We start from the raw sequence: 22,489 nt of genomic DNA, 5'->3' as shown, positions 1-22,489 counted from the left end.
GGTAGCAAGATAGAAATAGAGAAGCATCATAGGCTATTTAGCAGCATTGTGCCGAAGAAGCTCACTTTCTTCACCGCTTTGGTCATGTTGTTTCCGTAACCTGTGGGAACAACATGGCCACCTTGCAACCCTAGAAAACAAATCGAGTCTGGTCCTTCCAGCTAAACGAAGATCATCATTAAGATGAAAGCAAAAATGACAGAAGAATTGCACACAACATCAAGATAATGGTTCAAGATGATTCGTGAGAGCAAGTCACAGTCGAAGTTGAGGAAACAAAGCTAAGGCAATTGAAGTTCCTCCAGGACCGTATGGATGGTTTACCTAAAACATGGTTCATGGATGGAGATGATGAAGAGAACTTAGGTGACCAAGTCAGGCCCAATGATAAAGTGGGATGTGGTCTATTCTATAGTTGGCAATTATGGCCTAAGAAGATTGAGCATCTCAAACAATCAAAGATCCTCAAAGGCACTCAAATGTGGATTGTTGTACTAGGGTCAATGGTTAAGGTGAGTGCATGCAGGGGATGTTGTCTTTACAGGGGGAGGGTAGAGGTGCATGGATGGTGGAGGTGATATCACAAGGGGGTTCATCTTTGCAAGAGTCCTTAGGTGGTCAATATGGGAAATTCCAATGAATTACCCCATAAATATTTGAGAATTAAAAAGTTGATTTCTAAGCTTCAAAATGAAGGTTATTCTCTTTTAGTAATAAATATATTTAACTGGAGATGTTGGCAGGGTTTGTTTTTGTTTGAAGCGTTCACTTGACACACAATTGCTCTTTGAGCATGCAAGATTTTGGGAGCATGTGAGCTCTCTCTCTCTCTCTCTCTCTATGTAGCCAAGAGAGTCGTTGGAAATATAATACTATGGTACAACAACAATAGTTGGAGGAGACATAGGCTTTATATATATATATATATATCTATTTCCAAAAATAAAATAAAATTTGAAAGGAGAGACACAAGTTTGATATATATTTTGTTGAGATTTTTCTTGTGCATGCATGCATAATGTATGTATGTAAAATCTTTCATCAGTCCTTCGATTATGCAGAGTGGTGGCCATGGTGTTTGCCCATCCACCTGCATCATCCCTTCTCTAATAACACGGCCGTTCTGTTGGCGACGACGATGATCTGATCTCTGCGTTTCGGAAGCGAGCGGGGAATTTGTTCGCCGGAAAAAGATATGTTTCTTCTCAATCTGCAAGCCCTCTTGTTGAAGCCCACAGTGAGGAGTGCATGGGTCAAGGATGCCAGAACTGCGAGGCAGTGGAGCGCGCCAGAAGCAGCCTCCTTCTCCAGACAGTAAAGCCCCTCCTGTTGGCACCGTAGATCCTGCTCCCGCTCGAAACCCTAGACGTGCGCAGGCTCGAAACCCTAGAAAGCTTGGCGGTGGTGCTGTCGACAACTCGCCGTTCTTAAAAGCTTCTGTGAGAACACGAGCTGCCGTTGCGAAGGAGGCAGCATTAGTCGCCACGGCTGCAGACACCGTGCTGCCAGGAAATCAAGGCAACCTTAACTCCCTCCGCAACTCTAAGAGGCTTAACTCTCCGCAGACAAGAGCATTAGGGCGAAATAAGCAGGTGCGTCAGCGTGATTATCAAAATAATCATACCGATTTCTGCAGAGCTGCAGGTGAACTCAACACAGGGAAAGATCAGCCATCGAAGAAGGGGCAGATGGACGAGGAAAGCGCTGGCAAAAGCGCAGAAAAGGTTGCAGGAGGCGAAGATGATGGAAACGCAGCACCTCTTCCAGAGCGGGTACTTATTTTTAAGCCCTATGTTGGCCCTTCTTAATTTCTTTGCAGGCTCTTTATAGCTTTCATCACGGCTGACTCTGACCGTAGCATACACATGAGGACATGCCTTGCATGGTGGAAAAGTGAAGGGCATACTTCACACGGTTCTTTAGGTTATGTAATGGAAGCCTGCTACTACAGGGTCATATCTTGCAACCCATCTCACATTGGCTGGGCATTGATGAAGTGTGTGGAGTAGGATTGTCATAGTATATAGTCTGTGCTATGCATGATGAAGTGATAGTCTATTTGAGTCCATGCGAACTTAGAGGTCCACAGGAAGACGTGAAGGGGGACTTGCCTCCATGAAATCACATGTAGAACTTCTCCCACCCTGCCTGTTTGTAGGCACGGATATCATATCCCTACAAGGTAACTTATGCAGGAGACGCGAATACTTGTGTATATCTAAATGTAGCTGGTGTGGCCTGCAGTGTACGGATGCCATTATATGTAGTCTTGGTGGGTAAAATTGCTATCTTTTCCTTGTTAAGCTGGGAAACGGTGCAAACTTGTGCTGGGCATGGGAATGTTGATGGTGTGATCATATATGAAATCAAAGATACTGCTGATGATCTACTAAGGAACAGTATTTTTGGTATTTTAGGATAAGGCATTTGACTATGATTAAGATTGTTGTGTGCAAGTAAGTAGAACCTTCTCATGTCAGTACACATGCCTGTGGCAGGTTCAAGTTGGGGGATCACCAGTGTACAAAATTGAGAAAAAATTGGGTAAAGGTGGATTTGGCCAGGTTTATGTAGGACGCAGGGTAACCGGTGGTGCAGAACGGACAGGCCCACAAGCGTTGGAGGTACTTGTGCGATGAAATGCAGGTGCCCATATATGGTTGTCTATTGGCTTCTGGTGTGCCTATTATGAGTGTCGATTGTTCTGATTTTCTGCTGCAGGTTGCTTTGAAATTTGAACACAGAAACAGTAAGGGTTGCAACCATGGCCCCCCTTATGAGTGGCAAGTGTACAAGTATGTCCATTTCAATTTTTGCATCTCAATTTTTGCCAGTACAGCTGAGTAGGAGGTTAGAGGCTTCTCATTCTTAGTAATGATGCTGCGACCCTGATGGGCAATCCTGATGCATCTTAAATTCACAACCGATATCTTGTTTACATATTGAAGCTCGCTTGGAGGCAGCCATGGGATACCACGTGTACATTTTAAAGGACGCCAAGGAGATTACTACATCATGGTATGTTTGAACTCTTTGTATTAAGGTTAGTTGTCTTCGTATTTGGCATCTTTGTTTCATGAACTGTTTTTGAATTGAACATGGTTTTGCATCCAGGTAATGGACATGTTGGGTCCTAGCTTATGGGATATTTGGAACAACTCTGGCCAAGCGTATGTAACGCATCCTTGTGCTTTTTGTTCTTAAAAAAAAACCCTGTTGTAATGCTCTTTGTAGTTTTTCCATACTTGTTTTTGTGTCATGGCACATTAATCTAGTTTTTTCCTGCAAAATCTGTAGGATGTGCACAGAGATGGTAGCATGCATAGCTGTGGAAGCTATATCGATTCTTGAAAAACTGCATGCCAGAGGGTAAGTCGTTGCTCTCTCTACAGTCTGGGATAGGGAGCTTTGCGTTGCATAGCCTGGATGCTTATTTTCTGTGCATAATTTGTTTTGTCAGCTATGTCCATGGGGATGTGAAACCCGAAAACTTTCTGCTTGGTCAACTTGGAACATCGGATGAGAAAAAGCTTTATCTCATCGATTTGGGTTTAGGTGAATTTCCTTGCTTCTTTTCAGTTTGGCCATGCGTGTCTTTAGTTTGTGCTAGACTGGATACAGAACCATCCCTGTCTTAGAACAGCTGCCCATTCTGGCTGCCTCAGGGATATTGCCTGTTGATGGCACGGGTGGTGTATAAACCTTACTGATTTGGGTGCCTTATGTTTTCCTCTAGAGCATTGTATGTATGATTGTTTCTAATCACAAATTCACTTTTGCCACAGCTACAAAATGGAGAGATGCAAATTCTGGACAGCATGTGGAGTATGATCAAAGACCGGACGTATTTAGGTAAGGGGGAAAAAGGCAAGTGTTTGTGCATTTTATCGATTGTGTTGTGTGTGTTTCTCCCCCTAAATTGACCTTGGCTCTTTATGCAGGGGAACTGTACGGTATGCTAGTGTGCATGCACACCTGGGGAGAACAGGCAGTCGTAGAGATGACCTAGAGTCTCTTGCCTACACGTTAATTTTCTTACTTCGAGGTCGCTTGCCATGGCAAGGCTATCAGGTGGGAGTCCTTTCTATTGGCAGTTTGATTCATTAAAGGGGTCATTAGAGCAGGTGTATTACATTGGTGGAAAAAACACTAAATTGTCACTGTTAGCATTCATCTCCTGTCTGTACCATACCATACGGTAGGGAGTGAGGGCCTGTGATGTGGGTGTGCCCGCCCGTGGGAGGAGTCCCCGATTTTGTCCATGTTTATCCCAGTTTTGTAGGTGTGTAGGTGGGGGGGCTGTTTTTTCTTTCTCTGGCCGGCCTGTATGAGGCGGCTGGCCATGGGGGCCCGGCTAGAGGCTGTCCGACCTGGCCAAGCCTGGTCGTGGGCCAGCCGACTAGGACATGCTGGTCGTAGGGCCCCTATAGGGGCTGTCGGCCTGTTTAGACAGGGCAGACCTGGCTGCCCTTATCCATATACATAGGGGGCAGTCTGCCCTTATCCATATATATAGGGGCACCTTGCGCCCCCCCCCCCCCCCATCTTGTACTGGATATAGTGTGTATATATCAGAGTTTCAGACATCTCTTCTCCAGCATTTCTGCATATTCTGATCTCAGATTTCAGTCTCATTTCCGCTGCACATTCCGACATGGTATCAAAGCTCAAGGTTGCTTGAAGCTTTGGAGACGGTGAGAGCTTGCGGGGCTGCTGTGTTTGGTGCTGATTGGAGAGTGTTCTCGCCGTATGGGACATGGAGAAGCGGGTAGAAGGCGGGCGTCACTGCTGGACAGCCACCTTGCAAGAAAGTGCAGCCTCTCCTTCAAATTTTTTTTCCCACCCACCCTCCGTTCACACGGCCATGTGAACCCCCGAGATGGTAGATTTGCTCAAGATGGCGGAGAAACCTGTGAAGATTCCCACCCTCCTGACGTTCCCGATGGACCGACAGCTGGACGGGAACAACTATGGCATTTGGAAGGTGATGATGGAGTCTGATTTGGAATCTCATGGTTGGAGTTCCAAGGCCAGATCTGCAAGAGGAGGAACTTTTACTATTAGTCAAGAAAGAGCGGGAGGCCGAGGCACAGTTGTGGGATCGTGTCAATGCCCGTGTGCGCTCTTTCATCTTCCTCAACTGCACACCCCAAGTGATCAATCATATCAAAGACATGACGCTGGCTCGAGGGATTTGGCAGCACTTGGTCTTTGTGTACAATCGGGTATTACCCATGAAGAGAGTTTCCTTGGAAGTGTAGATGCGAATGATAAATCCTACAAAGGAGCACATCAACAAAATCCAAGCTCTTTAGCAGGAGGTTCTTTAGGCTAGGAAGGAGATATCATCAGAGGACATGGCCATCACCTTGCTGTGTCATGTGTCCTCTCAATACTTAGCTTTCTATTTGTAATACGGAAGCTTTGGGGCAGATCGGTAACTTCAATGCTCAGAAATCAGCAATTGTTCATGACGAGAATAACGCACAAAATGGAAAGTAGATGTGCAGAAAAGAGAGAGAGAGAGAGAGAGAGAGAGAGAGAGAGAGAGGACAAAGTATTGGGTCCCGAATACCCTTTGTAGGGCCCCCACCATGGATGGTGTATTTGCTTCTATTAGAATGATGCAAATCAGAAAATAAAAGATTGAAAACTTGATCTTCTTGGTTGACGAAAATCCTCTGCCCTTGACCTTCAGAATTCACCCTTGTGTTAACTCCTCCTTGGCTGTCCTGGCCCCTTGAGTAGCTTCAGCACTTGGTGAATAATCAGATGACTAAAACGTTGAGAAGGGCTTGGTATTTATACCCTCTTTCACCTCGGATCGGTCAGCCAACTAGAATCAACTAGCAACTTATTCTCCACGACTAGCACTTTACGCTAATAAATGTTTAATAAGTCAGTGTTTTCACACCTATATGTCCTGGCCATCATGTGCATGTACTTGATGTTGTCCAGCCTACGCAATGGCTGTGGGACAGCACTAATAGCCTGGCTGCTAAGTCAGTGTTTTCACACCTATATGTCCTGGCCATCATGTGCATGTACTTGATGTTGTCCAGCCTACGCAATGGCTGTGGGACAGCACTAATAGCCTGGCTGCTTGGCTGGGCAGGGTCCAAAGGGCTGTTGTAGGCACACTCATAGCCTTCCACATGCCCCCACTAAAAGCAAACCTAAGCTCTACACAGAAGTCTGGCACGTGGTTGCAGACTAATCACACAGAGCAATTGACATCATTCCAGAGGTAGACTCACAGTGCGGACTGGCATTGCTCCACATGCAGGACAATGCACACCTGACCTTGGACACATAGAATGGAACCCTGGACACACAGAGTGGAACCCTGGCTGACTCGTCCTGGACTGGGCTCACATGGAACCAGTTTTCCACTCCAGGTCCAGCACCTTCTTGTTGAGATATGTCTACGTGGCATCCAAGTGCGGGATGCACGTGACATCCTCTTTTGCTTAACTTGACGGAAGTTGCATAGCCTCCAAATAGTCCGTCAATAAAGCCAGATAGTCGTCAAAGAACTCTTTGTCAAGCCATACTGCTTCGTGGGTCCCTCGGTCCTAAAACTTTGTGAGGAATTGTGCCTGAGCCATGCTTGAAGCGGTGCAAAATGATCTGTTCTGGAACCATCACTTACAGGTTCATCAACGATATCTGGTTCTGCTTCGTCTTTCACTTCTGAAGGAATCGGACGTGCTATGGCTTTAACCAACTGACATGGAACACAGTGCATAGTCTAGCTCGGAGGTAGCTTCAACTTCATTGAAACCTCATTAATCTTTCTTTGGATTGGAAAAGGTCCGAAGCTCCTGAATGACAACTTTGGGCATCGCTTGCCCACCTGTTTCAATCTTTGCTTCATGATCCGAAGATAAACCCAATCACCATCCGAAAACTCCATATCCCTTCGGTTCTTGTTGGCCTGTCGAGTGTAGGCCTCCTGCGCTTTAGCCAACCTGTCTTTTACTGACTCCAATTCTCCTGGTAAGACTCTGTCAATCTATTTGCTTTAAGTACTGAAGATGAGGTTCTGGTCAATAGTGACTAGAATGGTCTTCCAAACGCTGCTTCGTATGGAGTCCTGCCAATAGCTGCTGAAGAAAAGGAATCATTCAAAACAACTTGAACTAAAGGCAAATATGATTCCCACTTACCTTGTTGATTGTGGACATAACACTTCAGCACATCAAAGGCCCTCCAGAATTGGTTAAGGGCTGTAACAACCATAGCAGCCAGGTATGGGACGGGACGTATAATACGGCAAAGTATAATACGTGTATAATACGTCGTTTTTATGAAGCCAAAATAAAAAATGCCATTTTTTTAAATAATAAAAAACGTGTATATACATACATACATACATACATACACACACACACACATACACACACACACACATATACATACATACATACATGTGTGTATGTACATACATACACACACACACACACATATATATATGTATACCATACACACACACACACACACACACACACACACACACACACACACATATATATATATATATATATATATATATATATATATGTGCGCGCGCGTGTGTGTACATACATATATGTACACACACACACACACATGTATATATACACATGTGCATATACAAATATATGTACATATAGACATAGGTGTTAACATGCATACATACATGAAAAACATCAAAAAAGGTTTATATATATATATATATATATATATATATATACACACACATGTGTATATACTCATATATGTACATATACATATAGGTGTTAACATGCATACATACATGAAAAGCATTAAAAAAGGTTTTTATTAATGTATGTATTAGAAAAAAAAACATTCAGCAAGTTTTTTATTAATGATAAAAAACTCGTGTTTTTAAATAAAAAACGTTTTTTATTTTTAAAAAACGTTTTTTTGGAAAAAAAATGATTTTTTTTTCACGTTTTTTTATCAATTGGACGTTTTTTATTATAAAAAACGTCCTGTCGCGTCCAATATATAAAAAACGCGTTCTATAGCTGCTATGGTAACAATCCTATCTTCTTTCCACGAGGAGCTTTTACCTTTTGACAAATGTCACATTGTTGCACATGTGCATACACATCTTGCCTCATCGCACATGTGCATACACATCTTGCCTCATCTTTGGCCAATAATATTGCTGTTCTAACTTCTCCAAAGTTGAATTCATGCCCCGATGACCACCAGTGATGGACGTCATGGACGTCATGGAGAAGAGTTGTCCTAAACGACTTCATGACACACAGTCGGCCTTTGTAGAAAAGCTAACCATCGTGTATCAAAAAGTGGCATGGTCTTGTGGCATCCAATGCCTGTTTCTACTCTGTATCGAATTCCTCAGAATCTGCATACGTGTACTTCATGTCATCTAGTCCCGTGCCAACAAGGTCGAGTCTAGTGGTCTGAATCAAAGTCACCTGTCCCTTCCGGCTAGCATCGATCACTGGATTGGCCTTTCTTGGAACACTTCTAATAGATTCCTTCGCAACTTGTAACATTTCTTGCATATCTTGCAAAAAATTACGTGTTGCATCATGCTGAAGTCCTGGAAACCCATTGTAACAGGTGATCTAGGTTGAAACCCATACATAAGCCTGAAAGCAGTAAAACCTGTACTCGTATGCTTAGTACTGTTATATGCAAATTCTAACATAGGAAGATAATCCTCCCATGAACTTTGTCTTTTGGATACATATGCTCGAAGCATATCCTCCAAAATCTGATTCACTCTTTCAGTCTGGCCATCAGATTGAGAATGATCTGAGGAACTCAAATTCAAAGTTGTTTCCAACTTCTCAAAAACAAGTTTCCAAAAATCACTCGTAAACTTAGAGTCCCTATCATTGACTATGTCATGCGGTAATCCGTACAGTCTAAACAATTGCTCGATAAACTGTCGTGCTAATTGCATAGCTGTAATAGTCTTTCGGGTCAGTAAAAATCTAGTCATTTTTGTCAAGCGATCTACCACAACCCAAATAGAATCATGGCCTTGATGTGTTCTTGGCAATCCGGTAATAAAATCCATGGAAATACTTTTCCATTTATTACGTGGGATTTGCAAAGGATGCAACAACCCAGCATGTCTAAAGCGTTCAGCTTTATTTGCTTGATAAACTTGACACTTGAGAACATAATCTTCTACATACTCTTTTATCTTTGGCCAATAAAAAGTGTGTTTTACTAACGATATTGTCCTGTGTACCCAAGGGTGTCCAGCAGAAGGGGCGTCGTGACACTCCTTAAGAATCTTGGACCTAATGTTCGGGATCTATGGTACACAAATTTTGTCATTATGGAATAGTAAACCATTCCGAAGCATCCACTGGCCTCCTGCAGCCTGAATGGAAGGCTGTTCAGTCATTAAGTCTTGGTTAATCAATGAGCTCCCGTCTTGGATCTTCTGCCAAAATGGACCAAAATAACTATCAGTCTTGCAAAGCCCTCTCAATGACTGAAATAAGTCGGTGGAAATCTCGGTGAACGACAAAGTATTCACCTCTCTTATTCGACTAAGCGCATCTGCAACACTATTCATGGACCCTTTTCGATAACGAATCTCAAAATCAAAATCTTGCATTAACTCAGCCCAACAAGCTTTCCTTCCTCTCAAATCATCCGCATCACACACATACTTGATTGATTGATGATCAGTCTTACCACAAACTTGGAGCCATATAAATAATGTTTCCAAACCTTGAGAGCGTGAATCACAACATAAAGCTCCTTCTCAAGGGTTGGCCAACAAGATTGAGTGTCGTTTAGCTTTTTACTTTCAAAAGCAATAGGTCTACCATCTTCAAATAAAGCAGCCCCGATGGCATAGTCAGTGGCATCAGTTTCAAGAACATAAGGCCGACTAGGATCGGGTAAAGCTAAGATAGGTGCTTCCTTGACTTTATCTTTCAAAAGTCTGAAGGCCATATCTAAATCGTTATTTCAAGTGATAGGTTGATTTGACTTACGTCCATGACCTTTCAACAAGTCGGTCATCGGTAGTGTGAGCTGAGAGTACTCCTGCACAGATTTCCGAAGAAAAACAACAAAACCGAGAAAAGAACGAAGTTGTTTCATTATTCGCGATATAGGCCAGTCCATAACCTTCTGAACTCGGACATAGTCAATGCTCAATCCATCTCTAGTGATCTTGTGTCCCAAGTAAATGATGTCTGACATAAAAACTCACATTTACTTAACTTAGCATATAGTCGATTCTGTCTTAAAATAGATAAGACAATCGTGAGGTGTCTAACATGATCCTCAAGAGTAATGACTATATATCAAAATATCATCTAGGAACACAACCACAAATTTTTCCAAATGTTCACGAAAAAGATCGTTCATCATTTGCTGGAAAGTGGCTGGAGCATTGGTTAACCCAAAAGGTAATACGAACTCGTAATGGCCATACCTAATTCGAAAGGCGGTTCTTTCGACATGCCTTTCATGAATACGTATCTGGTGAGCCAGTACGCAAATCTATCTTCGTGAAATATTTCGCTCTTGCTAACTGGTCAATCAGGTCATCTGATCTAGGGAGAGGATAACGGTTCTTAATTGTCAGCTTGTTCAATCTCTTGTAATCTATACACATTCTCCAGGTGTTTTCCTTCTTTCTCCTAAGCAACACAGGTGCACCCCAAGGTAATTTACTTGGACGGATTTGGCCCATCCTTAAATAATCTTCGAGTTGTTTAGCCAACTCATCCTCCTCAGCTTGGCTCATTCTGTAAGGTGGAATACTAACAGGATGAGCACCAGGGATCAGGTCAATACGATGGTCTACTGCCCTTTCAGGTGGTAAGCCCGATGGCAGTTCCTTAGGAAATACATCTTGAAACGAGTCAAGTATCTTCTGTAATTCTTTGCTTTCAAATACACTTAATTCATTGATGTCAAATCCCCACGGATCCCCTCGTGATCGATCTCGGTTCGAAACTCGAATCCTGCAAACAAATTGTTTATTTGTTTGCAGGATTCGAGTTTCGAACCGAGATCGATCACGAGGGGATCCGTGGGGATCCTGCAAACAAACAAATAATTTGTTTGCAGGATTCGAGTTTCGAACCGAGATCGATCACGAGGGGATCCGTGGGGATTTGACAGTTGACATCCATAGAAGGTATGAGAAATGAAGAAAGTGGAATCAATACACAATGGAAAGTGGTATACAAAGAAGAATCCATTATATTTCCAAAATCAACCTTATTTACAAGAGGTCCCTGAGAGGGATGTATACAATCACCTAAAATACTATACTAGGTGTTCCTATGTTGAAAAGAAAAAATACGACTAGACTAATCTATCTGGACTTGAAGAGTCTTAAACCACTCAATCTCTAATAACAAGTCTACATGTTCTAGGTGCATAATATAGCATTCCAGAGTATCTTTGTAGTCCTGAATCGGGATTGGTAGCATTTCCATCTTTCGATCCCATACTTGCCGACCCGCAGGTAGGCGTACCTCATAGGTATGATCGCTGGGTGTTGTAACAAGATCCAATTTCTGCATAAGTTTATAGTTAACAAAGTTGTGTGAGCTGCCAGGGTCTAGAATGTGGATTCTATGGCCATTTACTTCTCCATAAACTCGGAGAAGATCATGCAAGCCAAAAACTTTAGAGTTGAACAAACAATCAGAATATGTACTAGGGCGAGAAAGTACAGTAACTGACGTACCTGTCAAAGACAATTGGTTAGCTGCCTTTGGCTTGGGTCTTGCGTTGGTCTTTGCACCTGTAACGCGCGGAAGCTCTGGGTAGTCTTCTTTCAGCCCTAAACACTCTTGAAGACCTTCTGATGCAAAAACGCACCATGATGCAAAAACGCAGGTAGAGAGAGAGTAGAGAGAGAGAGTGAGAAGTGCTGGAATTTCAGTATATACTATGTACAAAAAAGGTACAGATCTTTGCAGCCATGGGCTGCCTTCATAAAAAGGTTCCTAACCCTAAATTCTGTCCCCTATGGGACCTCCTATTGACTCACACCCCTAGTGGGTGGAATGATCAATGCTATGAGCAAGGGGGCCCTTTTATAGGCCTTGGAATAAATGATGAACTGGCCGACTGCTGGTCGGCCAGTTACATGTTCATTAATACCCCTTTAATCCAGCCGACTGGATGTGCTTTTGGTCTTTGATGCGCCGGCTGTTGCCACACCCTCCTGGCATTGCTGACGTCAGCCGACCTGCTTTCTGGTACAGCCAGCAGCTCCTATACTCAGCCGACTGTACCCTGGTTCTTCTCCACATCCAAACTGGCCACTTGTGCTCCAATCCCTGGCTCTGTCTGGTTCTACTGGTTTCATAATCTTTATCTGTTTGCCTCTTCTGGATCTAGCCCTGAGAAGGTCCATGGCATTGCTGATGCACATGACATCCCCCTCTGCTAAACTTGATGACGGGAATCCAACCTGCTCTTGGATGACTGTCATCATCCCAATCCTGTTCCGAAGTCCCTCTGTCATCATCCATCCCTGGCAAACCTTTTTTCTCTGAAAATCCGTTCTGTTCTCCAAACCACTCTGTCTCTGATGAAGATCTATGCATCTGGTCTTCCTCTAGTCCACAATCCATTCCTGCCCTGACTCTGAACACCGTCTTGGTCTTCGTTCCTGGAACTGAGTCTGGCACTCTCACATCACCCTTGGAGGATCAACCTCCCTTGGGACCGTTCCCTTAGAACCCATCTGGCTCACGGAACTGCCATCCCCATCTGGCACTGTGGAACACCACCAACAAACCTCCTGGGAGTTCTTCCCGATCTGTGTTCCTGCCTTGGGCTTCGAATCCGTGTACTTTCCTGTACCTTGGACCTGTACACCATCATATGGGACTGAATCAGTGTTTAGCTTTGCTGAGCCTGATGCTCTGATACCAATGTAACGCGCGGAAGCTCTGGGTAGTCTTCTTTCAGCCCTAAACACTCTTGAAGACCTTCTGATGCAAAAACGCACCATGATGCAAAAACGCAGGTAGAGAGAGAGTAGAGAGAGAGAGTGAGAAGTGCTGGAATTTCAGTATATACTATGTACAAAAAAGGTACAGATCTTTGCAGCCATGGGCTGCCTTCATAAAAAGGTTCCTAACCCTAAATTCTGTCCCCTATGGGACCTCCTATTGACTCACACCCCTAGTGGGTGGAATGATCAATGCTATGAGCAAGGGGGCCCTTTTATAGGCCTTGGAATAAATGATGAACTGGCCGACTGCTGGTCGGCCAGTTACATGTTCATTAATACCCCTTTAATCCAGCCGACTGGATGTGCTTTTGGTCTTTGATGCGCTGGCTGCTGCCACACCTTCCTGGCATTGCTGACGTCAGCCGACCTGCTTTCTGGTACAGCCCCAGCAGCTCCTATACTCAGCCGACTGTACCCTGGTTCTTCTCCACATCCAAACTGGCCACTTGTGCTCCAATCCCTGGCTCTGTCTGGTTCTACTGGTTTCATAATCTTTATCTGTTTGCCTCTTCTGGATCTAGCCCTGAGAAGGTCCATGGCATTGCTGATGCACATGACAGCACCCTTTTGCTTTGGGCACTTGTTACGCATGTGTCCTTTTTCTTCGTCGATGAAACGTCCCTCCTTCTTAAGCTTCAAAGCTTTAAGGAGACGTTTCTTCTTCGCTGGTGGTTAGCTGCCTTTGGCTTGGGTCCTACGTTTGTCGAACTTGAATTCTTCGAAGGTTGGTCCGAAGACTTCCCTTCAGTCGAGTTAGCCATTGGTGCGGAGAACTTTCTTTTGTGCTTGTTCCCTTGCTTGGTAACGGGTTTAGACTTGGAAGAGACCATTGTATCATCATAGATACGAGTTGAATGAATGGTCTCGTCCAAAGTTTTGCATTTGCTATTTTTAACCTGTAAACGGTATGAGTCGGGTAAACCGGCTACAAAGAACCCCAAAAGAGTTGTGGGATCCATCTTTATAGCTTTCATTTGCAAGTCCCTAAATTTCTGGAGCTAGATCTCATAAGTGAGGTGCTGCGAGGCAAAGCTTAAACCGGGCAACAACACCATAATCGTCCTCTTTCTTGAGGAATTCTTTCTTGAAGACATCTTTGAATTGTGCCCAAGTCGTTGGCTTAGGGTTGAGTTCCTTCCACCAAAGCAAAGCTTTGCGTGAGAGGAAACCTGTTGCTAAATGGATCTTTTTCCCATCATCATATGGATGGAATTGAAAATGGACTTGCCACTTATGTAGCCAAGTGTCCACTATCTCCTTGGTACGCTGCTTTTGCTCGCCCCCGAACTGTCCCGGAGTAATGTTGGGGCCTAAAGCAGAGGCCAAGGTATCCATACCCGAAAGAGTAGATAGGGTAGTGGTCAAAAGAGAGATGGAGTTCTGCAAAGCCTGCATCTGCGCGGCGATTTGTGCTTGACGTTCCGAAGAAGAAGTTTCGAGAGCAACTTTAAACTCTTGGAAATCTGATTTTGATACATAATCGTTGAAAAGATCGGCATCGGTGTCTTCCGTAGCCGGCGGGCCTTCGCGTTTGATAAGAGGCTCCAACTCGGATTCTTGGGTCGACATCTTGAAGAGGGCTAGGGGAGAGAAAATTCGACCTTGCACAAGAAAAGTGCTAGAGAACTTGAGAGCTTGAGAGCTTGAGAACTTGAGAGGTGTAGCAAGAAGCCCGCTTAAGGGATTTATATAGCTTCCCCAAAAGCAATCTTGAGCTTTTGATTTTGTGTTTTTTTAATATATACATACATACATACATATATATATATTCATATTCATATTCTGTTTTCTTAAAAAAAAACATCCTTAAGCATTAAGTGGGACTTTAAACTCTTAAGTGGGACTTTAAACTCTTTAAACTTTGCCAAAGAGGTGATAGTCCAAGTGGTAAAGTGTTTGCCTAGGACCGAAAGGTCTTGGGTTCAAACCCTGCTTGGACCCCTCGGCGGCACCTCTCATCCGCGCTCTCCATAAGCTTCCCTTTCGGCGTCGATCGTGTTCTGGCCGCCTTTCCCAGGAGGACTCCAGTGTAGCCCCTCCGCTCTCTGTGGTCGAGCGTGCTCGTCGCCCTCTTCAGAGGGCCGCGTAGATGGTCTTGTAGCTCACGACACCAGCGTGGCTGGGACGTTGAGCGAGTTGTAATGTTAACTATTAGTAGGATCTCTCTCCCGGAAAAAAAAAAACTCTTTAATAATCTTTAATTCATAAAAAAAAAACGAAAGCAAGCATATGTTTTCTAAAAAAAAAAAAACAAAAGCTCAATTCGGCGTTGGTATGCTTTTATGCTTTTTTTTTTCCCCCTTGCGCCCACGTGAATTCGGCGCCACACGTTTCCGACGTGGGCCTAAAGTCACCGCCGCCTGCGCATGTGCCTTGCTGCCTGCGAAAAGGTGTGGCCGCCTGCGCATAGGCGTTGCCGCCTGCGCATGGCTGCCTGCCTGCCTGCGCGCGCACAGGTGATGCCAGCCTATTCGCCTGCACCCACAGCATGTGTGCAAGCCCCGGCCAACAGCACCCGACTGCACATACCATAGTCGGTGAACTCTCTCTCTCTCTCTTTCTCTTCAACAAAAAGCCATGCTTTTTTGTTTTCTCTCTCTCTCTCTCTCAACAGTTCATACGACTGCAAAAACGCATCCAGCCTTCTTCTTGCTAACAAATCAACCTTGCTAAACCACCTACACCCTCATCACGGGTTTCTTCGATGAAAAAACAACATACTAATCCGAAAAACAGCAGTATGCATAGAAAAAACAGCAAGCTTCTTGAACTCATACCTTTTCTTCGACCTCATCTTCTCTACCTACCAACTTGCTTGTTCACGAGGCATGCTCTGATACCACTATCAAATCCCCATAGGATCTCCTTGTAGAACGCTCCTGGTACATGACTCAAAACCTGCAACAAACAAACAAACAAGAAGGGGGTGCAGGAATGACTCGCCTCCCAACCACGACAACCGTGGGCAAGCCCACAAGACTTGGCTGTCCCCACCGAGCCACGAGCTGAGCTAACTAGATGGACGCACCGACCAATCTCTACCTTGAGACGTCCCATACTGCCATGAAGCTACCCTTGCGGTCCTCGAGACTGCTGTCTGCCTCGGCTGCATGAAGCAGGTGCACGTTTGCACTAGATCCAGTCTCCTGACCATAGAGCTCTCACAAAGTCACGCGAGACTCTATATGACTAATGACTAACCTTGGCCACCCGTTTATAGGCTCTTGGCCGGTCATCGCCCGTCCATACTTGGGTGCCCGCCCGTCCATACTTGGGCGCCCGCCCGTTAGTCTATCCCTAACTCCGCTCGCCAATCAGCCTGCCTAGCTCCAAGCTTTCCCAAACCTTGAAGCTAGTCTTGTGTGTGTGTAGCACACGGTAGATACACACTGTGCACATGACAGGTACACTCATGCCTGATGCCCTAGATGGGGTGCACTTTGGTCTCAAGGTTCTTGTTCTCTCTCGTCGTCGTAGCTCACTATAGTAGGAAAACGCACTTCCTTTCCAGAGAGCAATCTGACCATCCACTGTGTGTGGGAGACTTCCGGAGGTTGAAAACCAACCATCCTTCAAGGGACAGGAGACACACCGAAAGGGGTGGTCCACCGGAGTCTGGAAACCAACCACACGAGCGAGATTTTTTTTGGGGGGGTTTTTTCTTCTTTTTCTGGTGAATCTTTACACTTGAAGTAACTGTAACATGTGGAAGCTTCGGGGTAGATCGGTAACTTCAATGCTCAGAAATCAGGTTTACATGCACGTTCAGAGATGCTCATTTGATAGATAATTTTACTGTGTCTCGTGCTGTAGTAGACTTGACATGTTCTCGTTGCTGTATGGCAGGGTGACAACAAAGGATTTCTTGTGTGCCTGAAGAAAATGGCTACCTCTCCTGACATGCTCTGCTGTTTTTGTCCGGTGCCCTTCAAGAACTTCCTTGAGACTGTGGTGAACATGAAGTTTGATGAAGAACCAAACTATGCGAATCTCATCTCTCTTTTTGATGGAATCATTGAACCTAATCCTGAGATCAGGCCAATAAACACCGATGGTGCTCAGAAGGCACGTGCATAGGGTTTTTGAGTACTCGACTGCTCTTTATTTTTCCTTGTAATAGGAGTGCACATGGTCCAAACAGTAAAGCAATGATGATTCAGTGTGGTATTTTGACAAGTGTGTGGTTTTCAGGCTGGTCAAAAACGTGGAAGATTGACTATGGAAGATGCTGAAGATGAGCAGCCTAAGAAAAAGATCCGGCTTGGCATGCCTGCAACTCAATGGATCTCGGTTTACAATGCCCGGCGACCTATGAAACAGAGGTATGGTTTTGGCCTGGATGCAAGCGCTTTAGCCATGATTGATGGGTGGGAAGTCCTATATCTTTTATTCTTCTATGAAGAATGTCAAAGCGTGCTTTTTCTACGAGTTTGTACCTTCATTAAAAGACCTTACAGCTGCTGACTAGCTCACAATCAATTCTGACCCATGGGTAACATACACATAAGGCATCATGATCTGTTAACCAGATTTAACTTGCTAACTCCAATATGTATTAACTCAATGGACCTTCCTGGAGGGGCTGGCTGGTTTGCCACCCAGCCTTAGCTCTCCTTGGGAGCACGGCTGAGCTCGAGGCCTTATACAAGCCCTGGTGTCCCATACACCTTCCTGGTGTTAGGCTTAAGCCAGAACTAGGTCCGATCTGGCTCCTGATTCCCAGGGTCTCCACCCTCATGTATTTCCTTTGATGAGCCTAGTTTTGGTTTCATGCATTTACAAGATTACTATGAATGCAATTTTTGGGACTTTGGATTTTAAAGTCTTCCATAATGTGAATGTCAGGTATCATTACAATGTGGCAGACAATAGGCTTGCTCAGCATATTGACAAAGGGAATGAAGATGGCTTGTACATTAGCAGTGTGGCATCCTGTGCGAACCTCTGGGCGCTCATTATGGATGCAGGAACGGGTTTCAACTCTCAAGTCTATGAGCTTTCACAGTTCTTTCTTCACAAGGTCAACTGTTTGTGGTGTGAAGAAGCTTATTTTACACCTGCCTTTTTCAGTAAACCATTGATTTTTTTTTTGTTAATATGGTTATTTGTCCTCGTATCTTTGTGCTTTAGGAGTGGATAATGGAGCAGTGGGAAAAGAATTTTTATATTAGTGCCATAGCTGGAGCCAACAATGGAAGCTCTCTGGTAGTAATGTCAAAGGGTAAGTTTGGGAAGCACTTTTGAGTTAATTGAGGCTTTGGAAAGTTAAGAAACACCCATGCCCTTGAGTAGGCCCAGGCACAGGCCTCAGTCCATACCCACATTCATGCCTGCACCTGCAAATGTACATGGACACATGCACTCACGTCTGCATGCAAAGCACAAGTGCACGTGCACATGCATGCTAGCATACCTTCTTGTTATGAACTTATATAAAAACTTGATGTACTATCTGTTTTCTTGGGCAAAGATTGAGTATGTATATTGCATTCCGTTTTTGGTGTTTGGGACCTTTAGGTACCCAGTACACTCAGCAGTCTTACAAAGTGAGTGACTCATTTCCATTCAAGTGGATCAATAAGAAGTGGAGAGAAGGTTTCTATGTGACTTCCATGGCAACAGCAGGGAGTCGCTGGGGTGTTGTGATGTCTCGCAATGCTGGATTCTCAGACCAAGTAAGTTAAAGTGCTAAATGCTGTGCTGTATCTTGTGGCTTGACATATTTCTGTTGTTTTTGAAGCTAGTACATGCAAGGGAGTTATGACCAGCCATTGATCTCCCTCTTACGGTCTAGCCTGCTACTAGCCATTAATCTTCCTCTTGTAGTTGGTCTAGATGGCATAGTAGGTGTCCACACTTGTAGAATTTGTTTTGTGAGGGAGATAACTTCCAGGTTGATGTTTAGTAGGTGCATAAACCTTATGGTATTTCTCAAACAAAGTCACATCTTAAATTTTTTGTTAGATCTTGAACTGCTTCTCACATGCAGCCAATTGATAGAAACTTAGCATGAGGATTTTTTGTACATGGAAACTTGACCTGTTATGCCCATTCGTGTGGAGATCATAGGCTGAAGAAAACTCCTTTCTGTTAAGGAGTTTTCTGAAAGTGGCTTGCTGTCTGTGAATCCCTATCACCAAATATTTGTTTAATGCATAGGGGCCTCTTCTTCATAATTTCCATAATTTGTTTGCTGTCTCAGCCTGTAAGGCCGTCCTACCAGCAGGAAAAGTGTCTCTGAAAGGTTTTGATGATAAATAACAGCATTTTGGTCATAACAGGCTTTGGCACTTGGGATTTATTTAGTGAAAAACAAACATGATGCAAAGAGAATGCATGCACGCTTGTTTACTTGTGTGAGTAATATATGTATGTGCACAGTAGGGACTGAAGATGGGGCGAGCCATGCAGCCCTGGTACACCTCTGTCCCATGTTTGTACACAATCACTAGCAGGCACAGCTCCGTGCACCTGAAGGGAATTTCTGTACAGACTTAGAAATTCACCTGGCTAGGGAGGATCAAAGCAAAAGCATGAAATTCGTGGTTTGTTAAGCCTTAAGGAGAGTAATAATAAACACTAGTTGCCATTTAACACAAAATATAAAGAACAAATTGCTTTACTAGTCACATCAATCTATTTCATGAAAATTTTCACTCAAAATGAGCAAAGGAGTACATAACGTATAGCTTCAAAAAGAAGCATCTAGATTTACAAAACTCTCAATCAACCCATGATTCTCTCAACCAATCCATGTGGCACATGGCCTCATCAATTCTGCGTCATCATTGAAGATCTACTTTTAACTTGCATTCTCCAAATTCTCAGAAATAAGTTTTGAACTTAAAGGCAATTTAAACCTTTGAGTTCTCAACAGAGCTACACTTACTCTTTATCTATGCAGGATTACAAGATTAGTTTCCTAACATTCCTTCTTGATCTAGCAATTTTAGATCCCTCCTTGCAAAGACTCCACATCTTAGCTATAGCTATGAAGGACCAGTCTCGGGTTTCGAGTTAACCTTGATGTACTAGTTTGGCTATAGTATTCTTTCAATCATAGGTAGGAAAACAAAACCCTGCATGAATAGGGGTTACAAGCAGTGCTCTTCAATATGGTCAACACACTCATGGCGCGAAGGAGAGTAGACACTTGCTTTCAACATGTACCCGGTTAACATGGCTCTTTTTGGTCTTTTACAACAAGGGTTATCTCAAGGTTTTTGGTTGGTGACGCGTACAATAAGCTCGCCCATGTTTGAAATCAGCAACCAGATGCATCAGGTTGCAGTTTGTCTGGACAGTCTGGTTAGCATATGTAAGGATGTGCACCATCAGCTTTGCTACTCTTAACATTCTGTCTGTACAGCAACATGCATGTTTTTGCATCCTCAAACTCACCTGCATAAGTTCATACAGCAGTGTACAGCTTGTGCAGATGCTGTACAGATGTGCGCACACAGCTATGCAGGCCATACTACATCTGGTATCTGGCAAGGGAATGTGCTGGCTTTCTTTTTCTTTTCCGTTTTAATACTACACAGCCTTCAAGGCTCTTGTATAGATGCGCTGTCCTCTTTTTTTACCGTGCTATCTTGCTTTTCTCCCTTTCTTTTTTAAAATATACTAATATCAGGGGCCTCCGATATACAGACTTGAGGCATCTTATGGAAATTATTTTAATAACATTGCATTTGCACTGTTGTCACATCACATCAACAAGTGCTACAAATGTGGGTAAATTTATTTGATTAGAAAGGGTTCATGGTGAGTTCGTAATTTTCGAAAGATCATGCCTGTCAAGGCTTTGGCATTTTCTTTCTGGTCATGCTCAGTTTTAATACACTTCCATAACTCACTGTGTAGGTTATCGAACTGGACTTTTTGTATCCAAGTGAAGGTATTCATCGCAGGTGGGATAACGGTTATCGCATCACTGCGACAGCCGCAACATGGGATCAGGCAGCTTTTATTTTAAGTGTGCCCAAAAAGAAACCAATCGATGAAACTCAGGAAACGCTTCGCACATCAGCCTTTCCCAGCACCCATGTTAAGGTAATAACTTGGAAACTTTCTGTAACCATTTTATTAAGGTTTTGATAACGCCACTGACATTCATTATACTTTTATTTTGCAGGAAAAGTGGTCCAAGAATTTGTATATAGCTTCTGTAAGCTATGGACGAACAGTGTCATAGGGTCCTCCAAACTAAGCTGGCTTGGTTGCTTCTCTTACAGTTCTTTTCTATGTTAAGCTACATGGAGATGAAGCGGGGCATATGCTGATGTTTTTCCCTCAACTTCAAAAGGTGTTGGTGGTATGCAACAGCTATCCTTGTAAGATGGCACTATTTTCTTCAAAGTATCACAGATGCACTTGTGTTTGCTGACAGTAAGGATGCAGACGTCCAAGTTGTATTAGACTGCTGATGTAGTTTCAAAAGGTCCATTGTAAAGATGGATTTATCTTCCCCGTGTGGGAGGAAGTACTTCTCAGGTGGGCTGGTGCAGATTGTCATATCAGTGTAATGGTAGCTACATAATGACTGCGCTACCGCTGTGGGTCATCTGGGTCATCCATTCCAATTGATATCAGGTTCAACTTAGATATGCTGCATGCATCCTGGTGTGCAAACACCTGTAAACTAGCTCCACCCCTGCAAACTGCTCTGCTGGAGCAAGGTATAACTGCACTGTTGTAAAATTCTGAACCGGTGATCTAAAAGAAAATTATCATGTTCAAGGCCAGGGGTTTTGCTTTAGATTCCATTGAAATCAAAGGCGTTTGTGTGGATTTCCTTTAATAGTTGGGTCTCTCAGAAAGTAGAAGCATCAGTGCAATGGCACAAGCAGTTTTCCCTTGTTATTTGGATCCCTGATTCAGAACCTCGTTGCATTGCTGGAGTTGCACGCCCAACATACTTTGTTTGCTTTACTTGCTACATGTTGAGGAATGATGTGTGGTGCATGGTATGGTAATATTCTTGGCGGTATCTATGCATGCATCCCAGACGTTCTTGTGCTTCGAGGGCTGTGTACATGGGTTGCCTTAGAATTATTTAAATTCAGTAATACTAGTATTGCACCCGCGCGTTGCTGCGGCCGACCAAGGTTCCAGAAAAGAACTATTCCCTCTCTACAACCATTCTCTCTCTCTCTCTCTCTCTCTCACACACACACACACACACACACACACACACACACACATGCCCTCTCCCTCTCTCTGTCACGTACAGACACTCTCAAATGTTGAAACTCTCTCTCTCTCTCTCTCACACATGCACACACATATACACACCCTCTCTCTCTCTCTCTCTCTCTCTCTCTCTCACACACACACACACACATGCACACACTCCCTCTCTCTTCTTACACTCCCACACATAGAAGCGCTCTCTCTCTCTCTCTCTCTCTCTCTCTCTCACGCACACATACACATGTAAATTCATAGTATATACAATATTATGTTTTAGATACATAAACCTATACATAG

General features: G+C 43.8%; 1 protein-coding gene across 3 annotated transcripts; it reads left to right on the top strand.

The window, feature by feature from the left end:
- Nucleotides 1-939: 939 nt before the first annotated feature.
- On the top strand, nt 940-21,744 carry LOC147629917 (casein kinase 1-like protein HD16). Of its 3 annotated transcripts, none has more exons than XR_015267765.1 (16): nt 940-1,772; nt 2,499-2,624; nt 2,722-2,795; nt 2,949-3,018; nt 3,115-3,170; nt 3,298-3,369; nt 3,461-3,555; nt 3,786-3,852; nt 3,942-4,071; nt 16,844-17,062; nt 17,189-17,319; nt 17,843-18,017; nt 18,128-18,218; nt 18,515-20,315; nt 20,427-21,052; nt 21,135-21,744. XR_015267765.1 is itself a non-coding variant. In XM_086811422.1 (16 exons), exons 1-16 carry the CDS (start codon nt 1,260-1,262, stop codon nt 21,192-21,194), a joined length of 2,226 nt encoding a protein of 741 aa, XP_086667548.1. In that variant the 5' UTR covers nt 940-1,259; the 3' UTR covers nt 21,195-21,744. The 3 variants fall into 3 exon arrangements, 2 of the variants coding, with proteins under 2 accessions (XP_086667548.1, XP_086667549.1); XM_086811422.1 differs by having other exon boundaries at nt 18,515-18,672; nt 20,864-21,052; XM_086811423.1 differs by lacking the exon at nt 21,135-21,744 and having other exon boundaries at nt 18,515-18,672; nt 20,427-20,650.
- The last annotated feature ends 745 nt before the right edge of the window (nt 21,745-22,489 follow it).

This window comes from Cibotium barometz, chromosome 17, assembly GCF_041138505.1.
Source record: "Cibotium barometz isolate CiBa-2024 chromosome 17, ASM4113850v1, whole genome shotgun sequence".
Classification (NCBI taxonomy): Eukaryota; Viridiplantae; Streptophyta; class Polypodiopsida; order Cyatheales; family Cibotiaceae; genus Cibotium; species Cibotium barometz.
This window is presented reverse-complemented; position numbering and strand designations above follow the sequence as displayed.

What these genes read in the sequence shown, in the direction of transcription:
- LOC147629917 (XM_086811422.1), top strand. Translation starts at nt 1,260, where the DNA reads ATGCCAGAACTGCGAGGCAGTGGAGCGCGCCAGAAGCAGCCTCCTTCT. An exon ending in CAGGCCCACAAGCGTTGGAG is followed by an intron (nt 2,625 to 2,721) that starts GTACTTGTGCGA and finishes TTTCTGCTGCAG; the next exon opens with GTTGCTTTGAAATTTGAACA. An exon ending in GAAAAACTGCATGCCAGAGG is followed by an intron (nt 3,370 to 3,460) that starts GTAAGTCGTTGC and finishes TTGTTTTGTCAG; the next exon opens with CTATGTCCATGGGGATGTGA.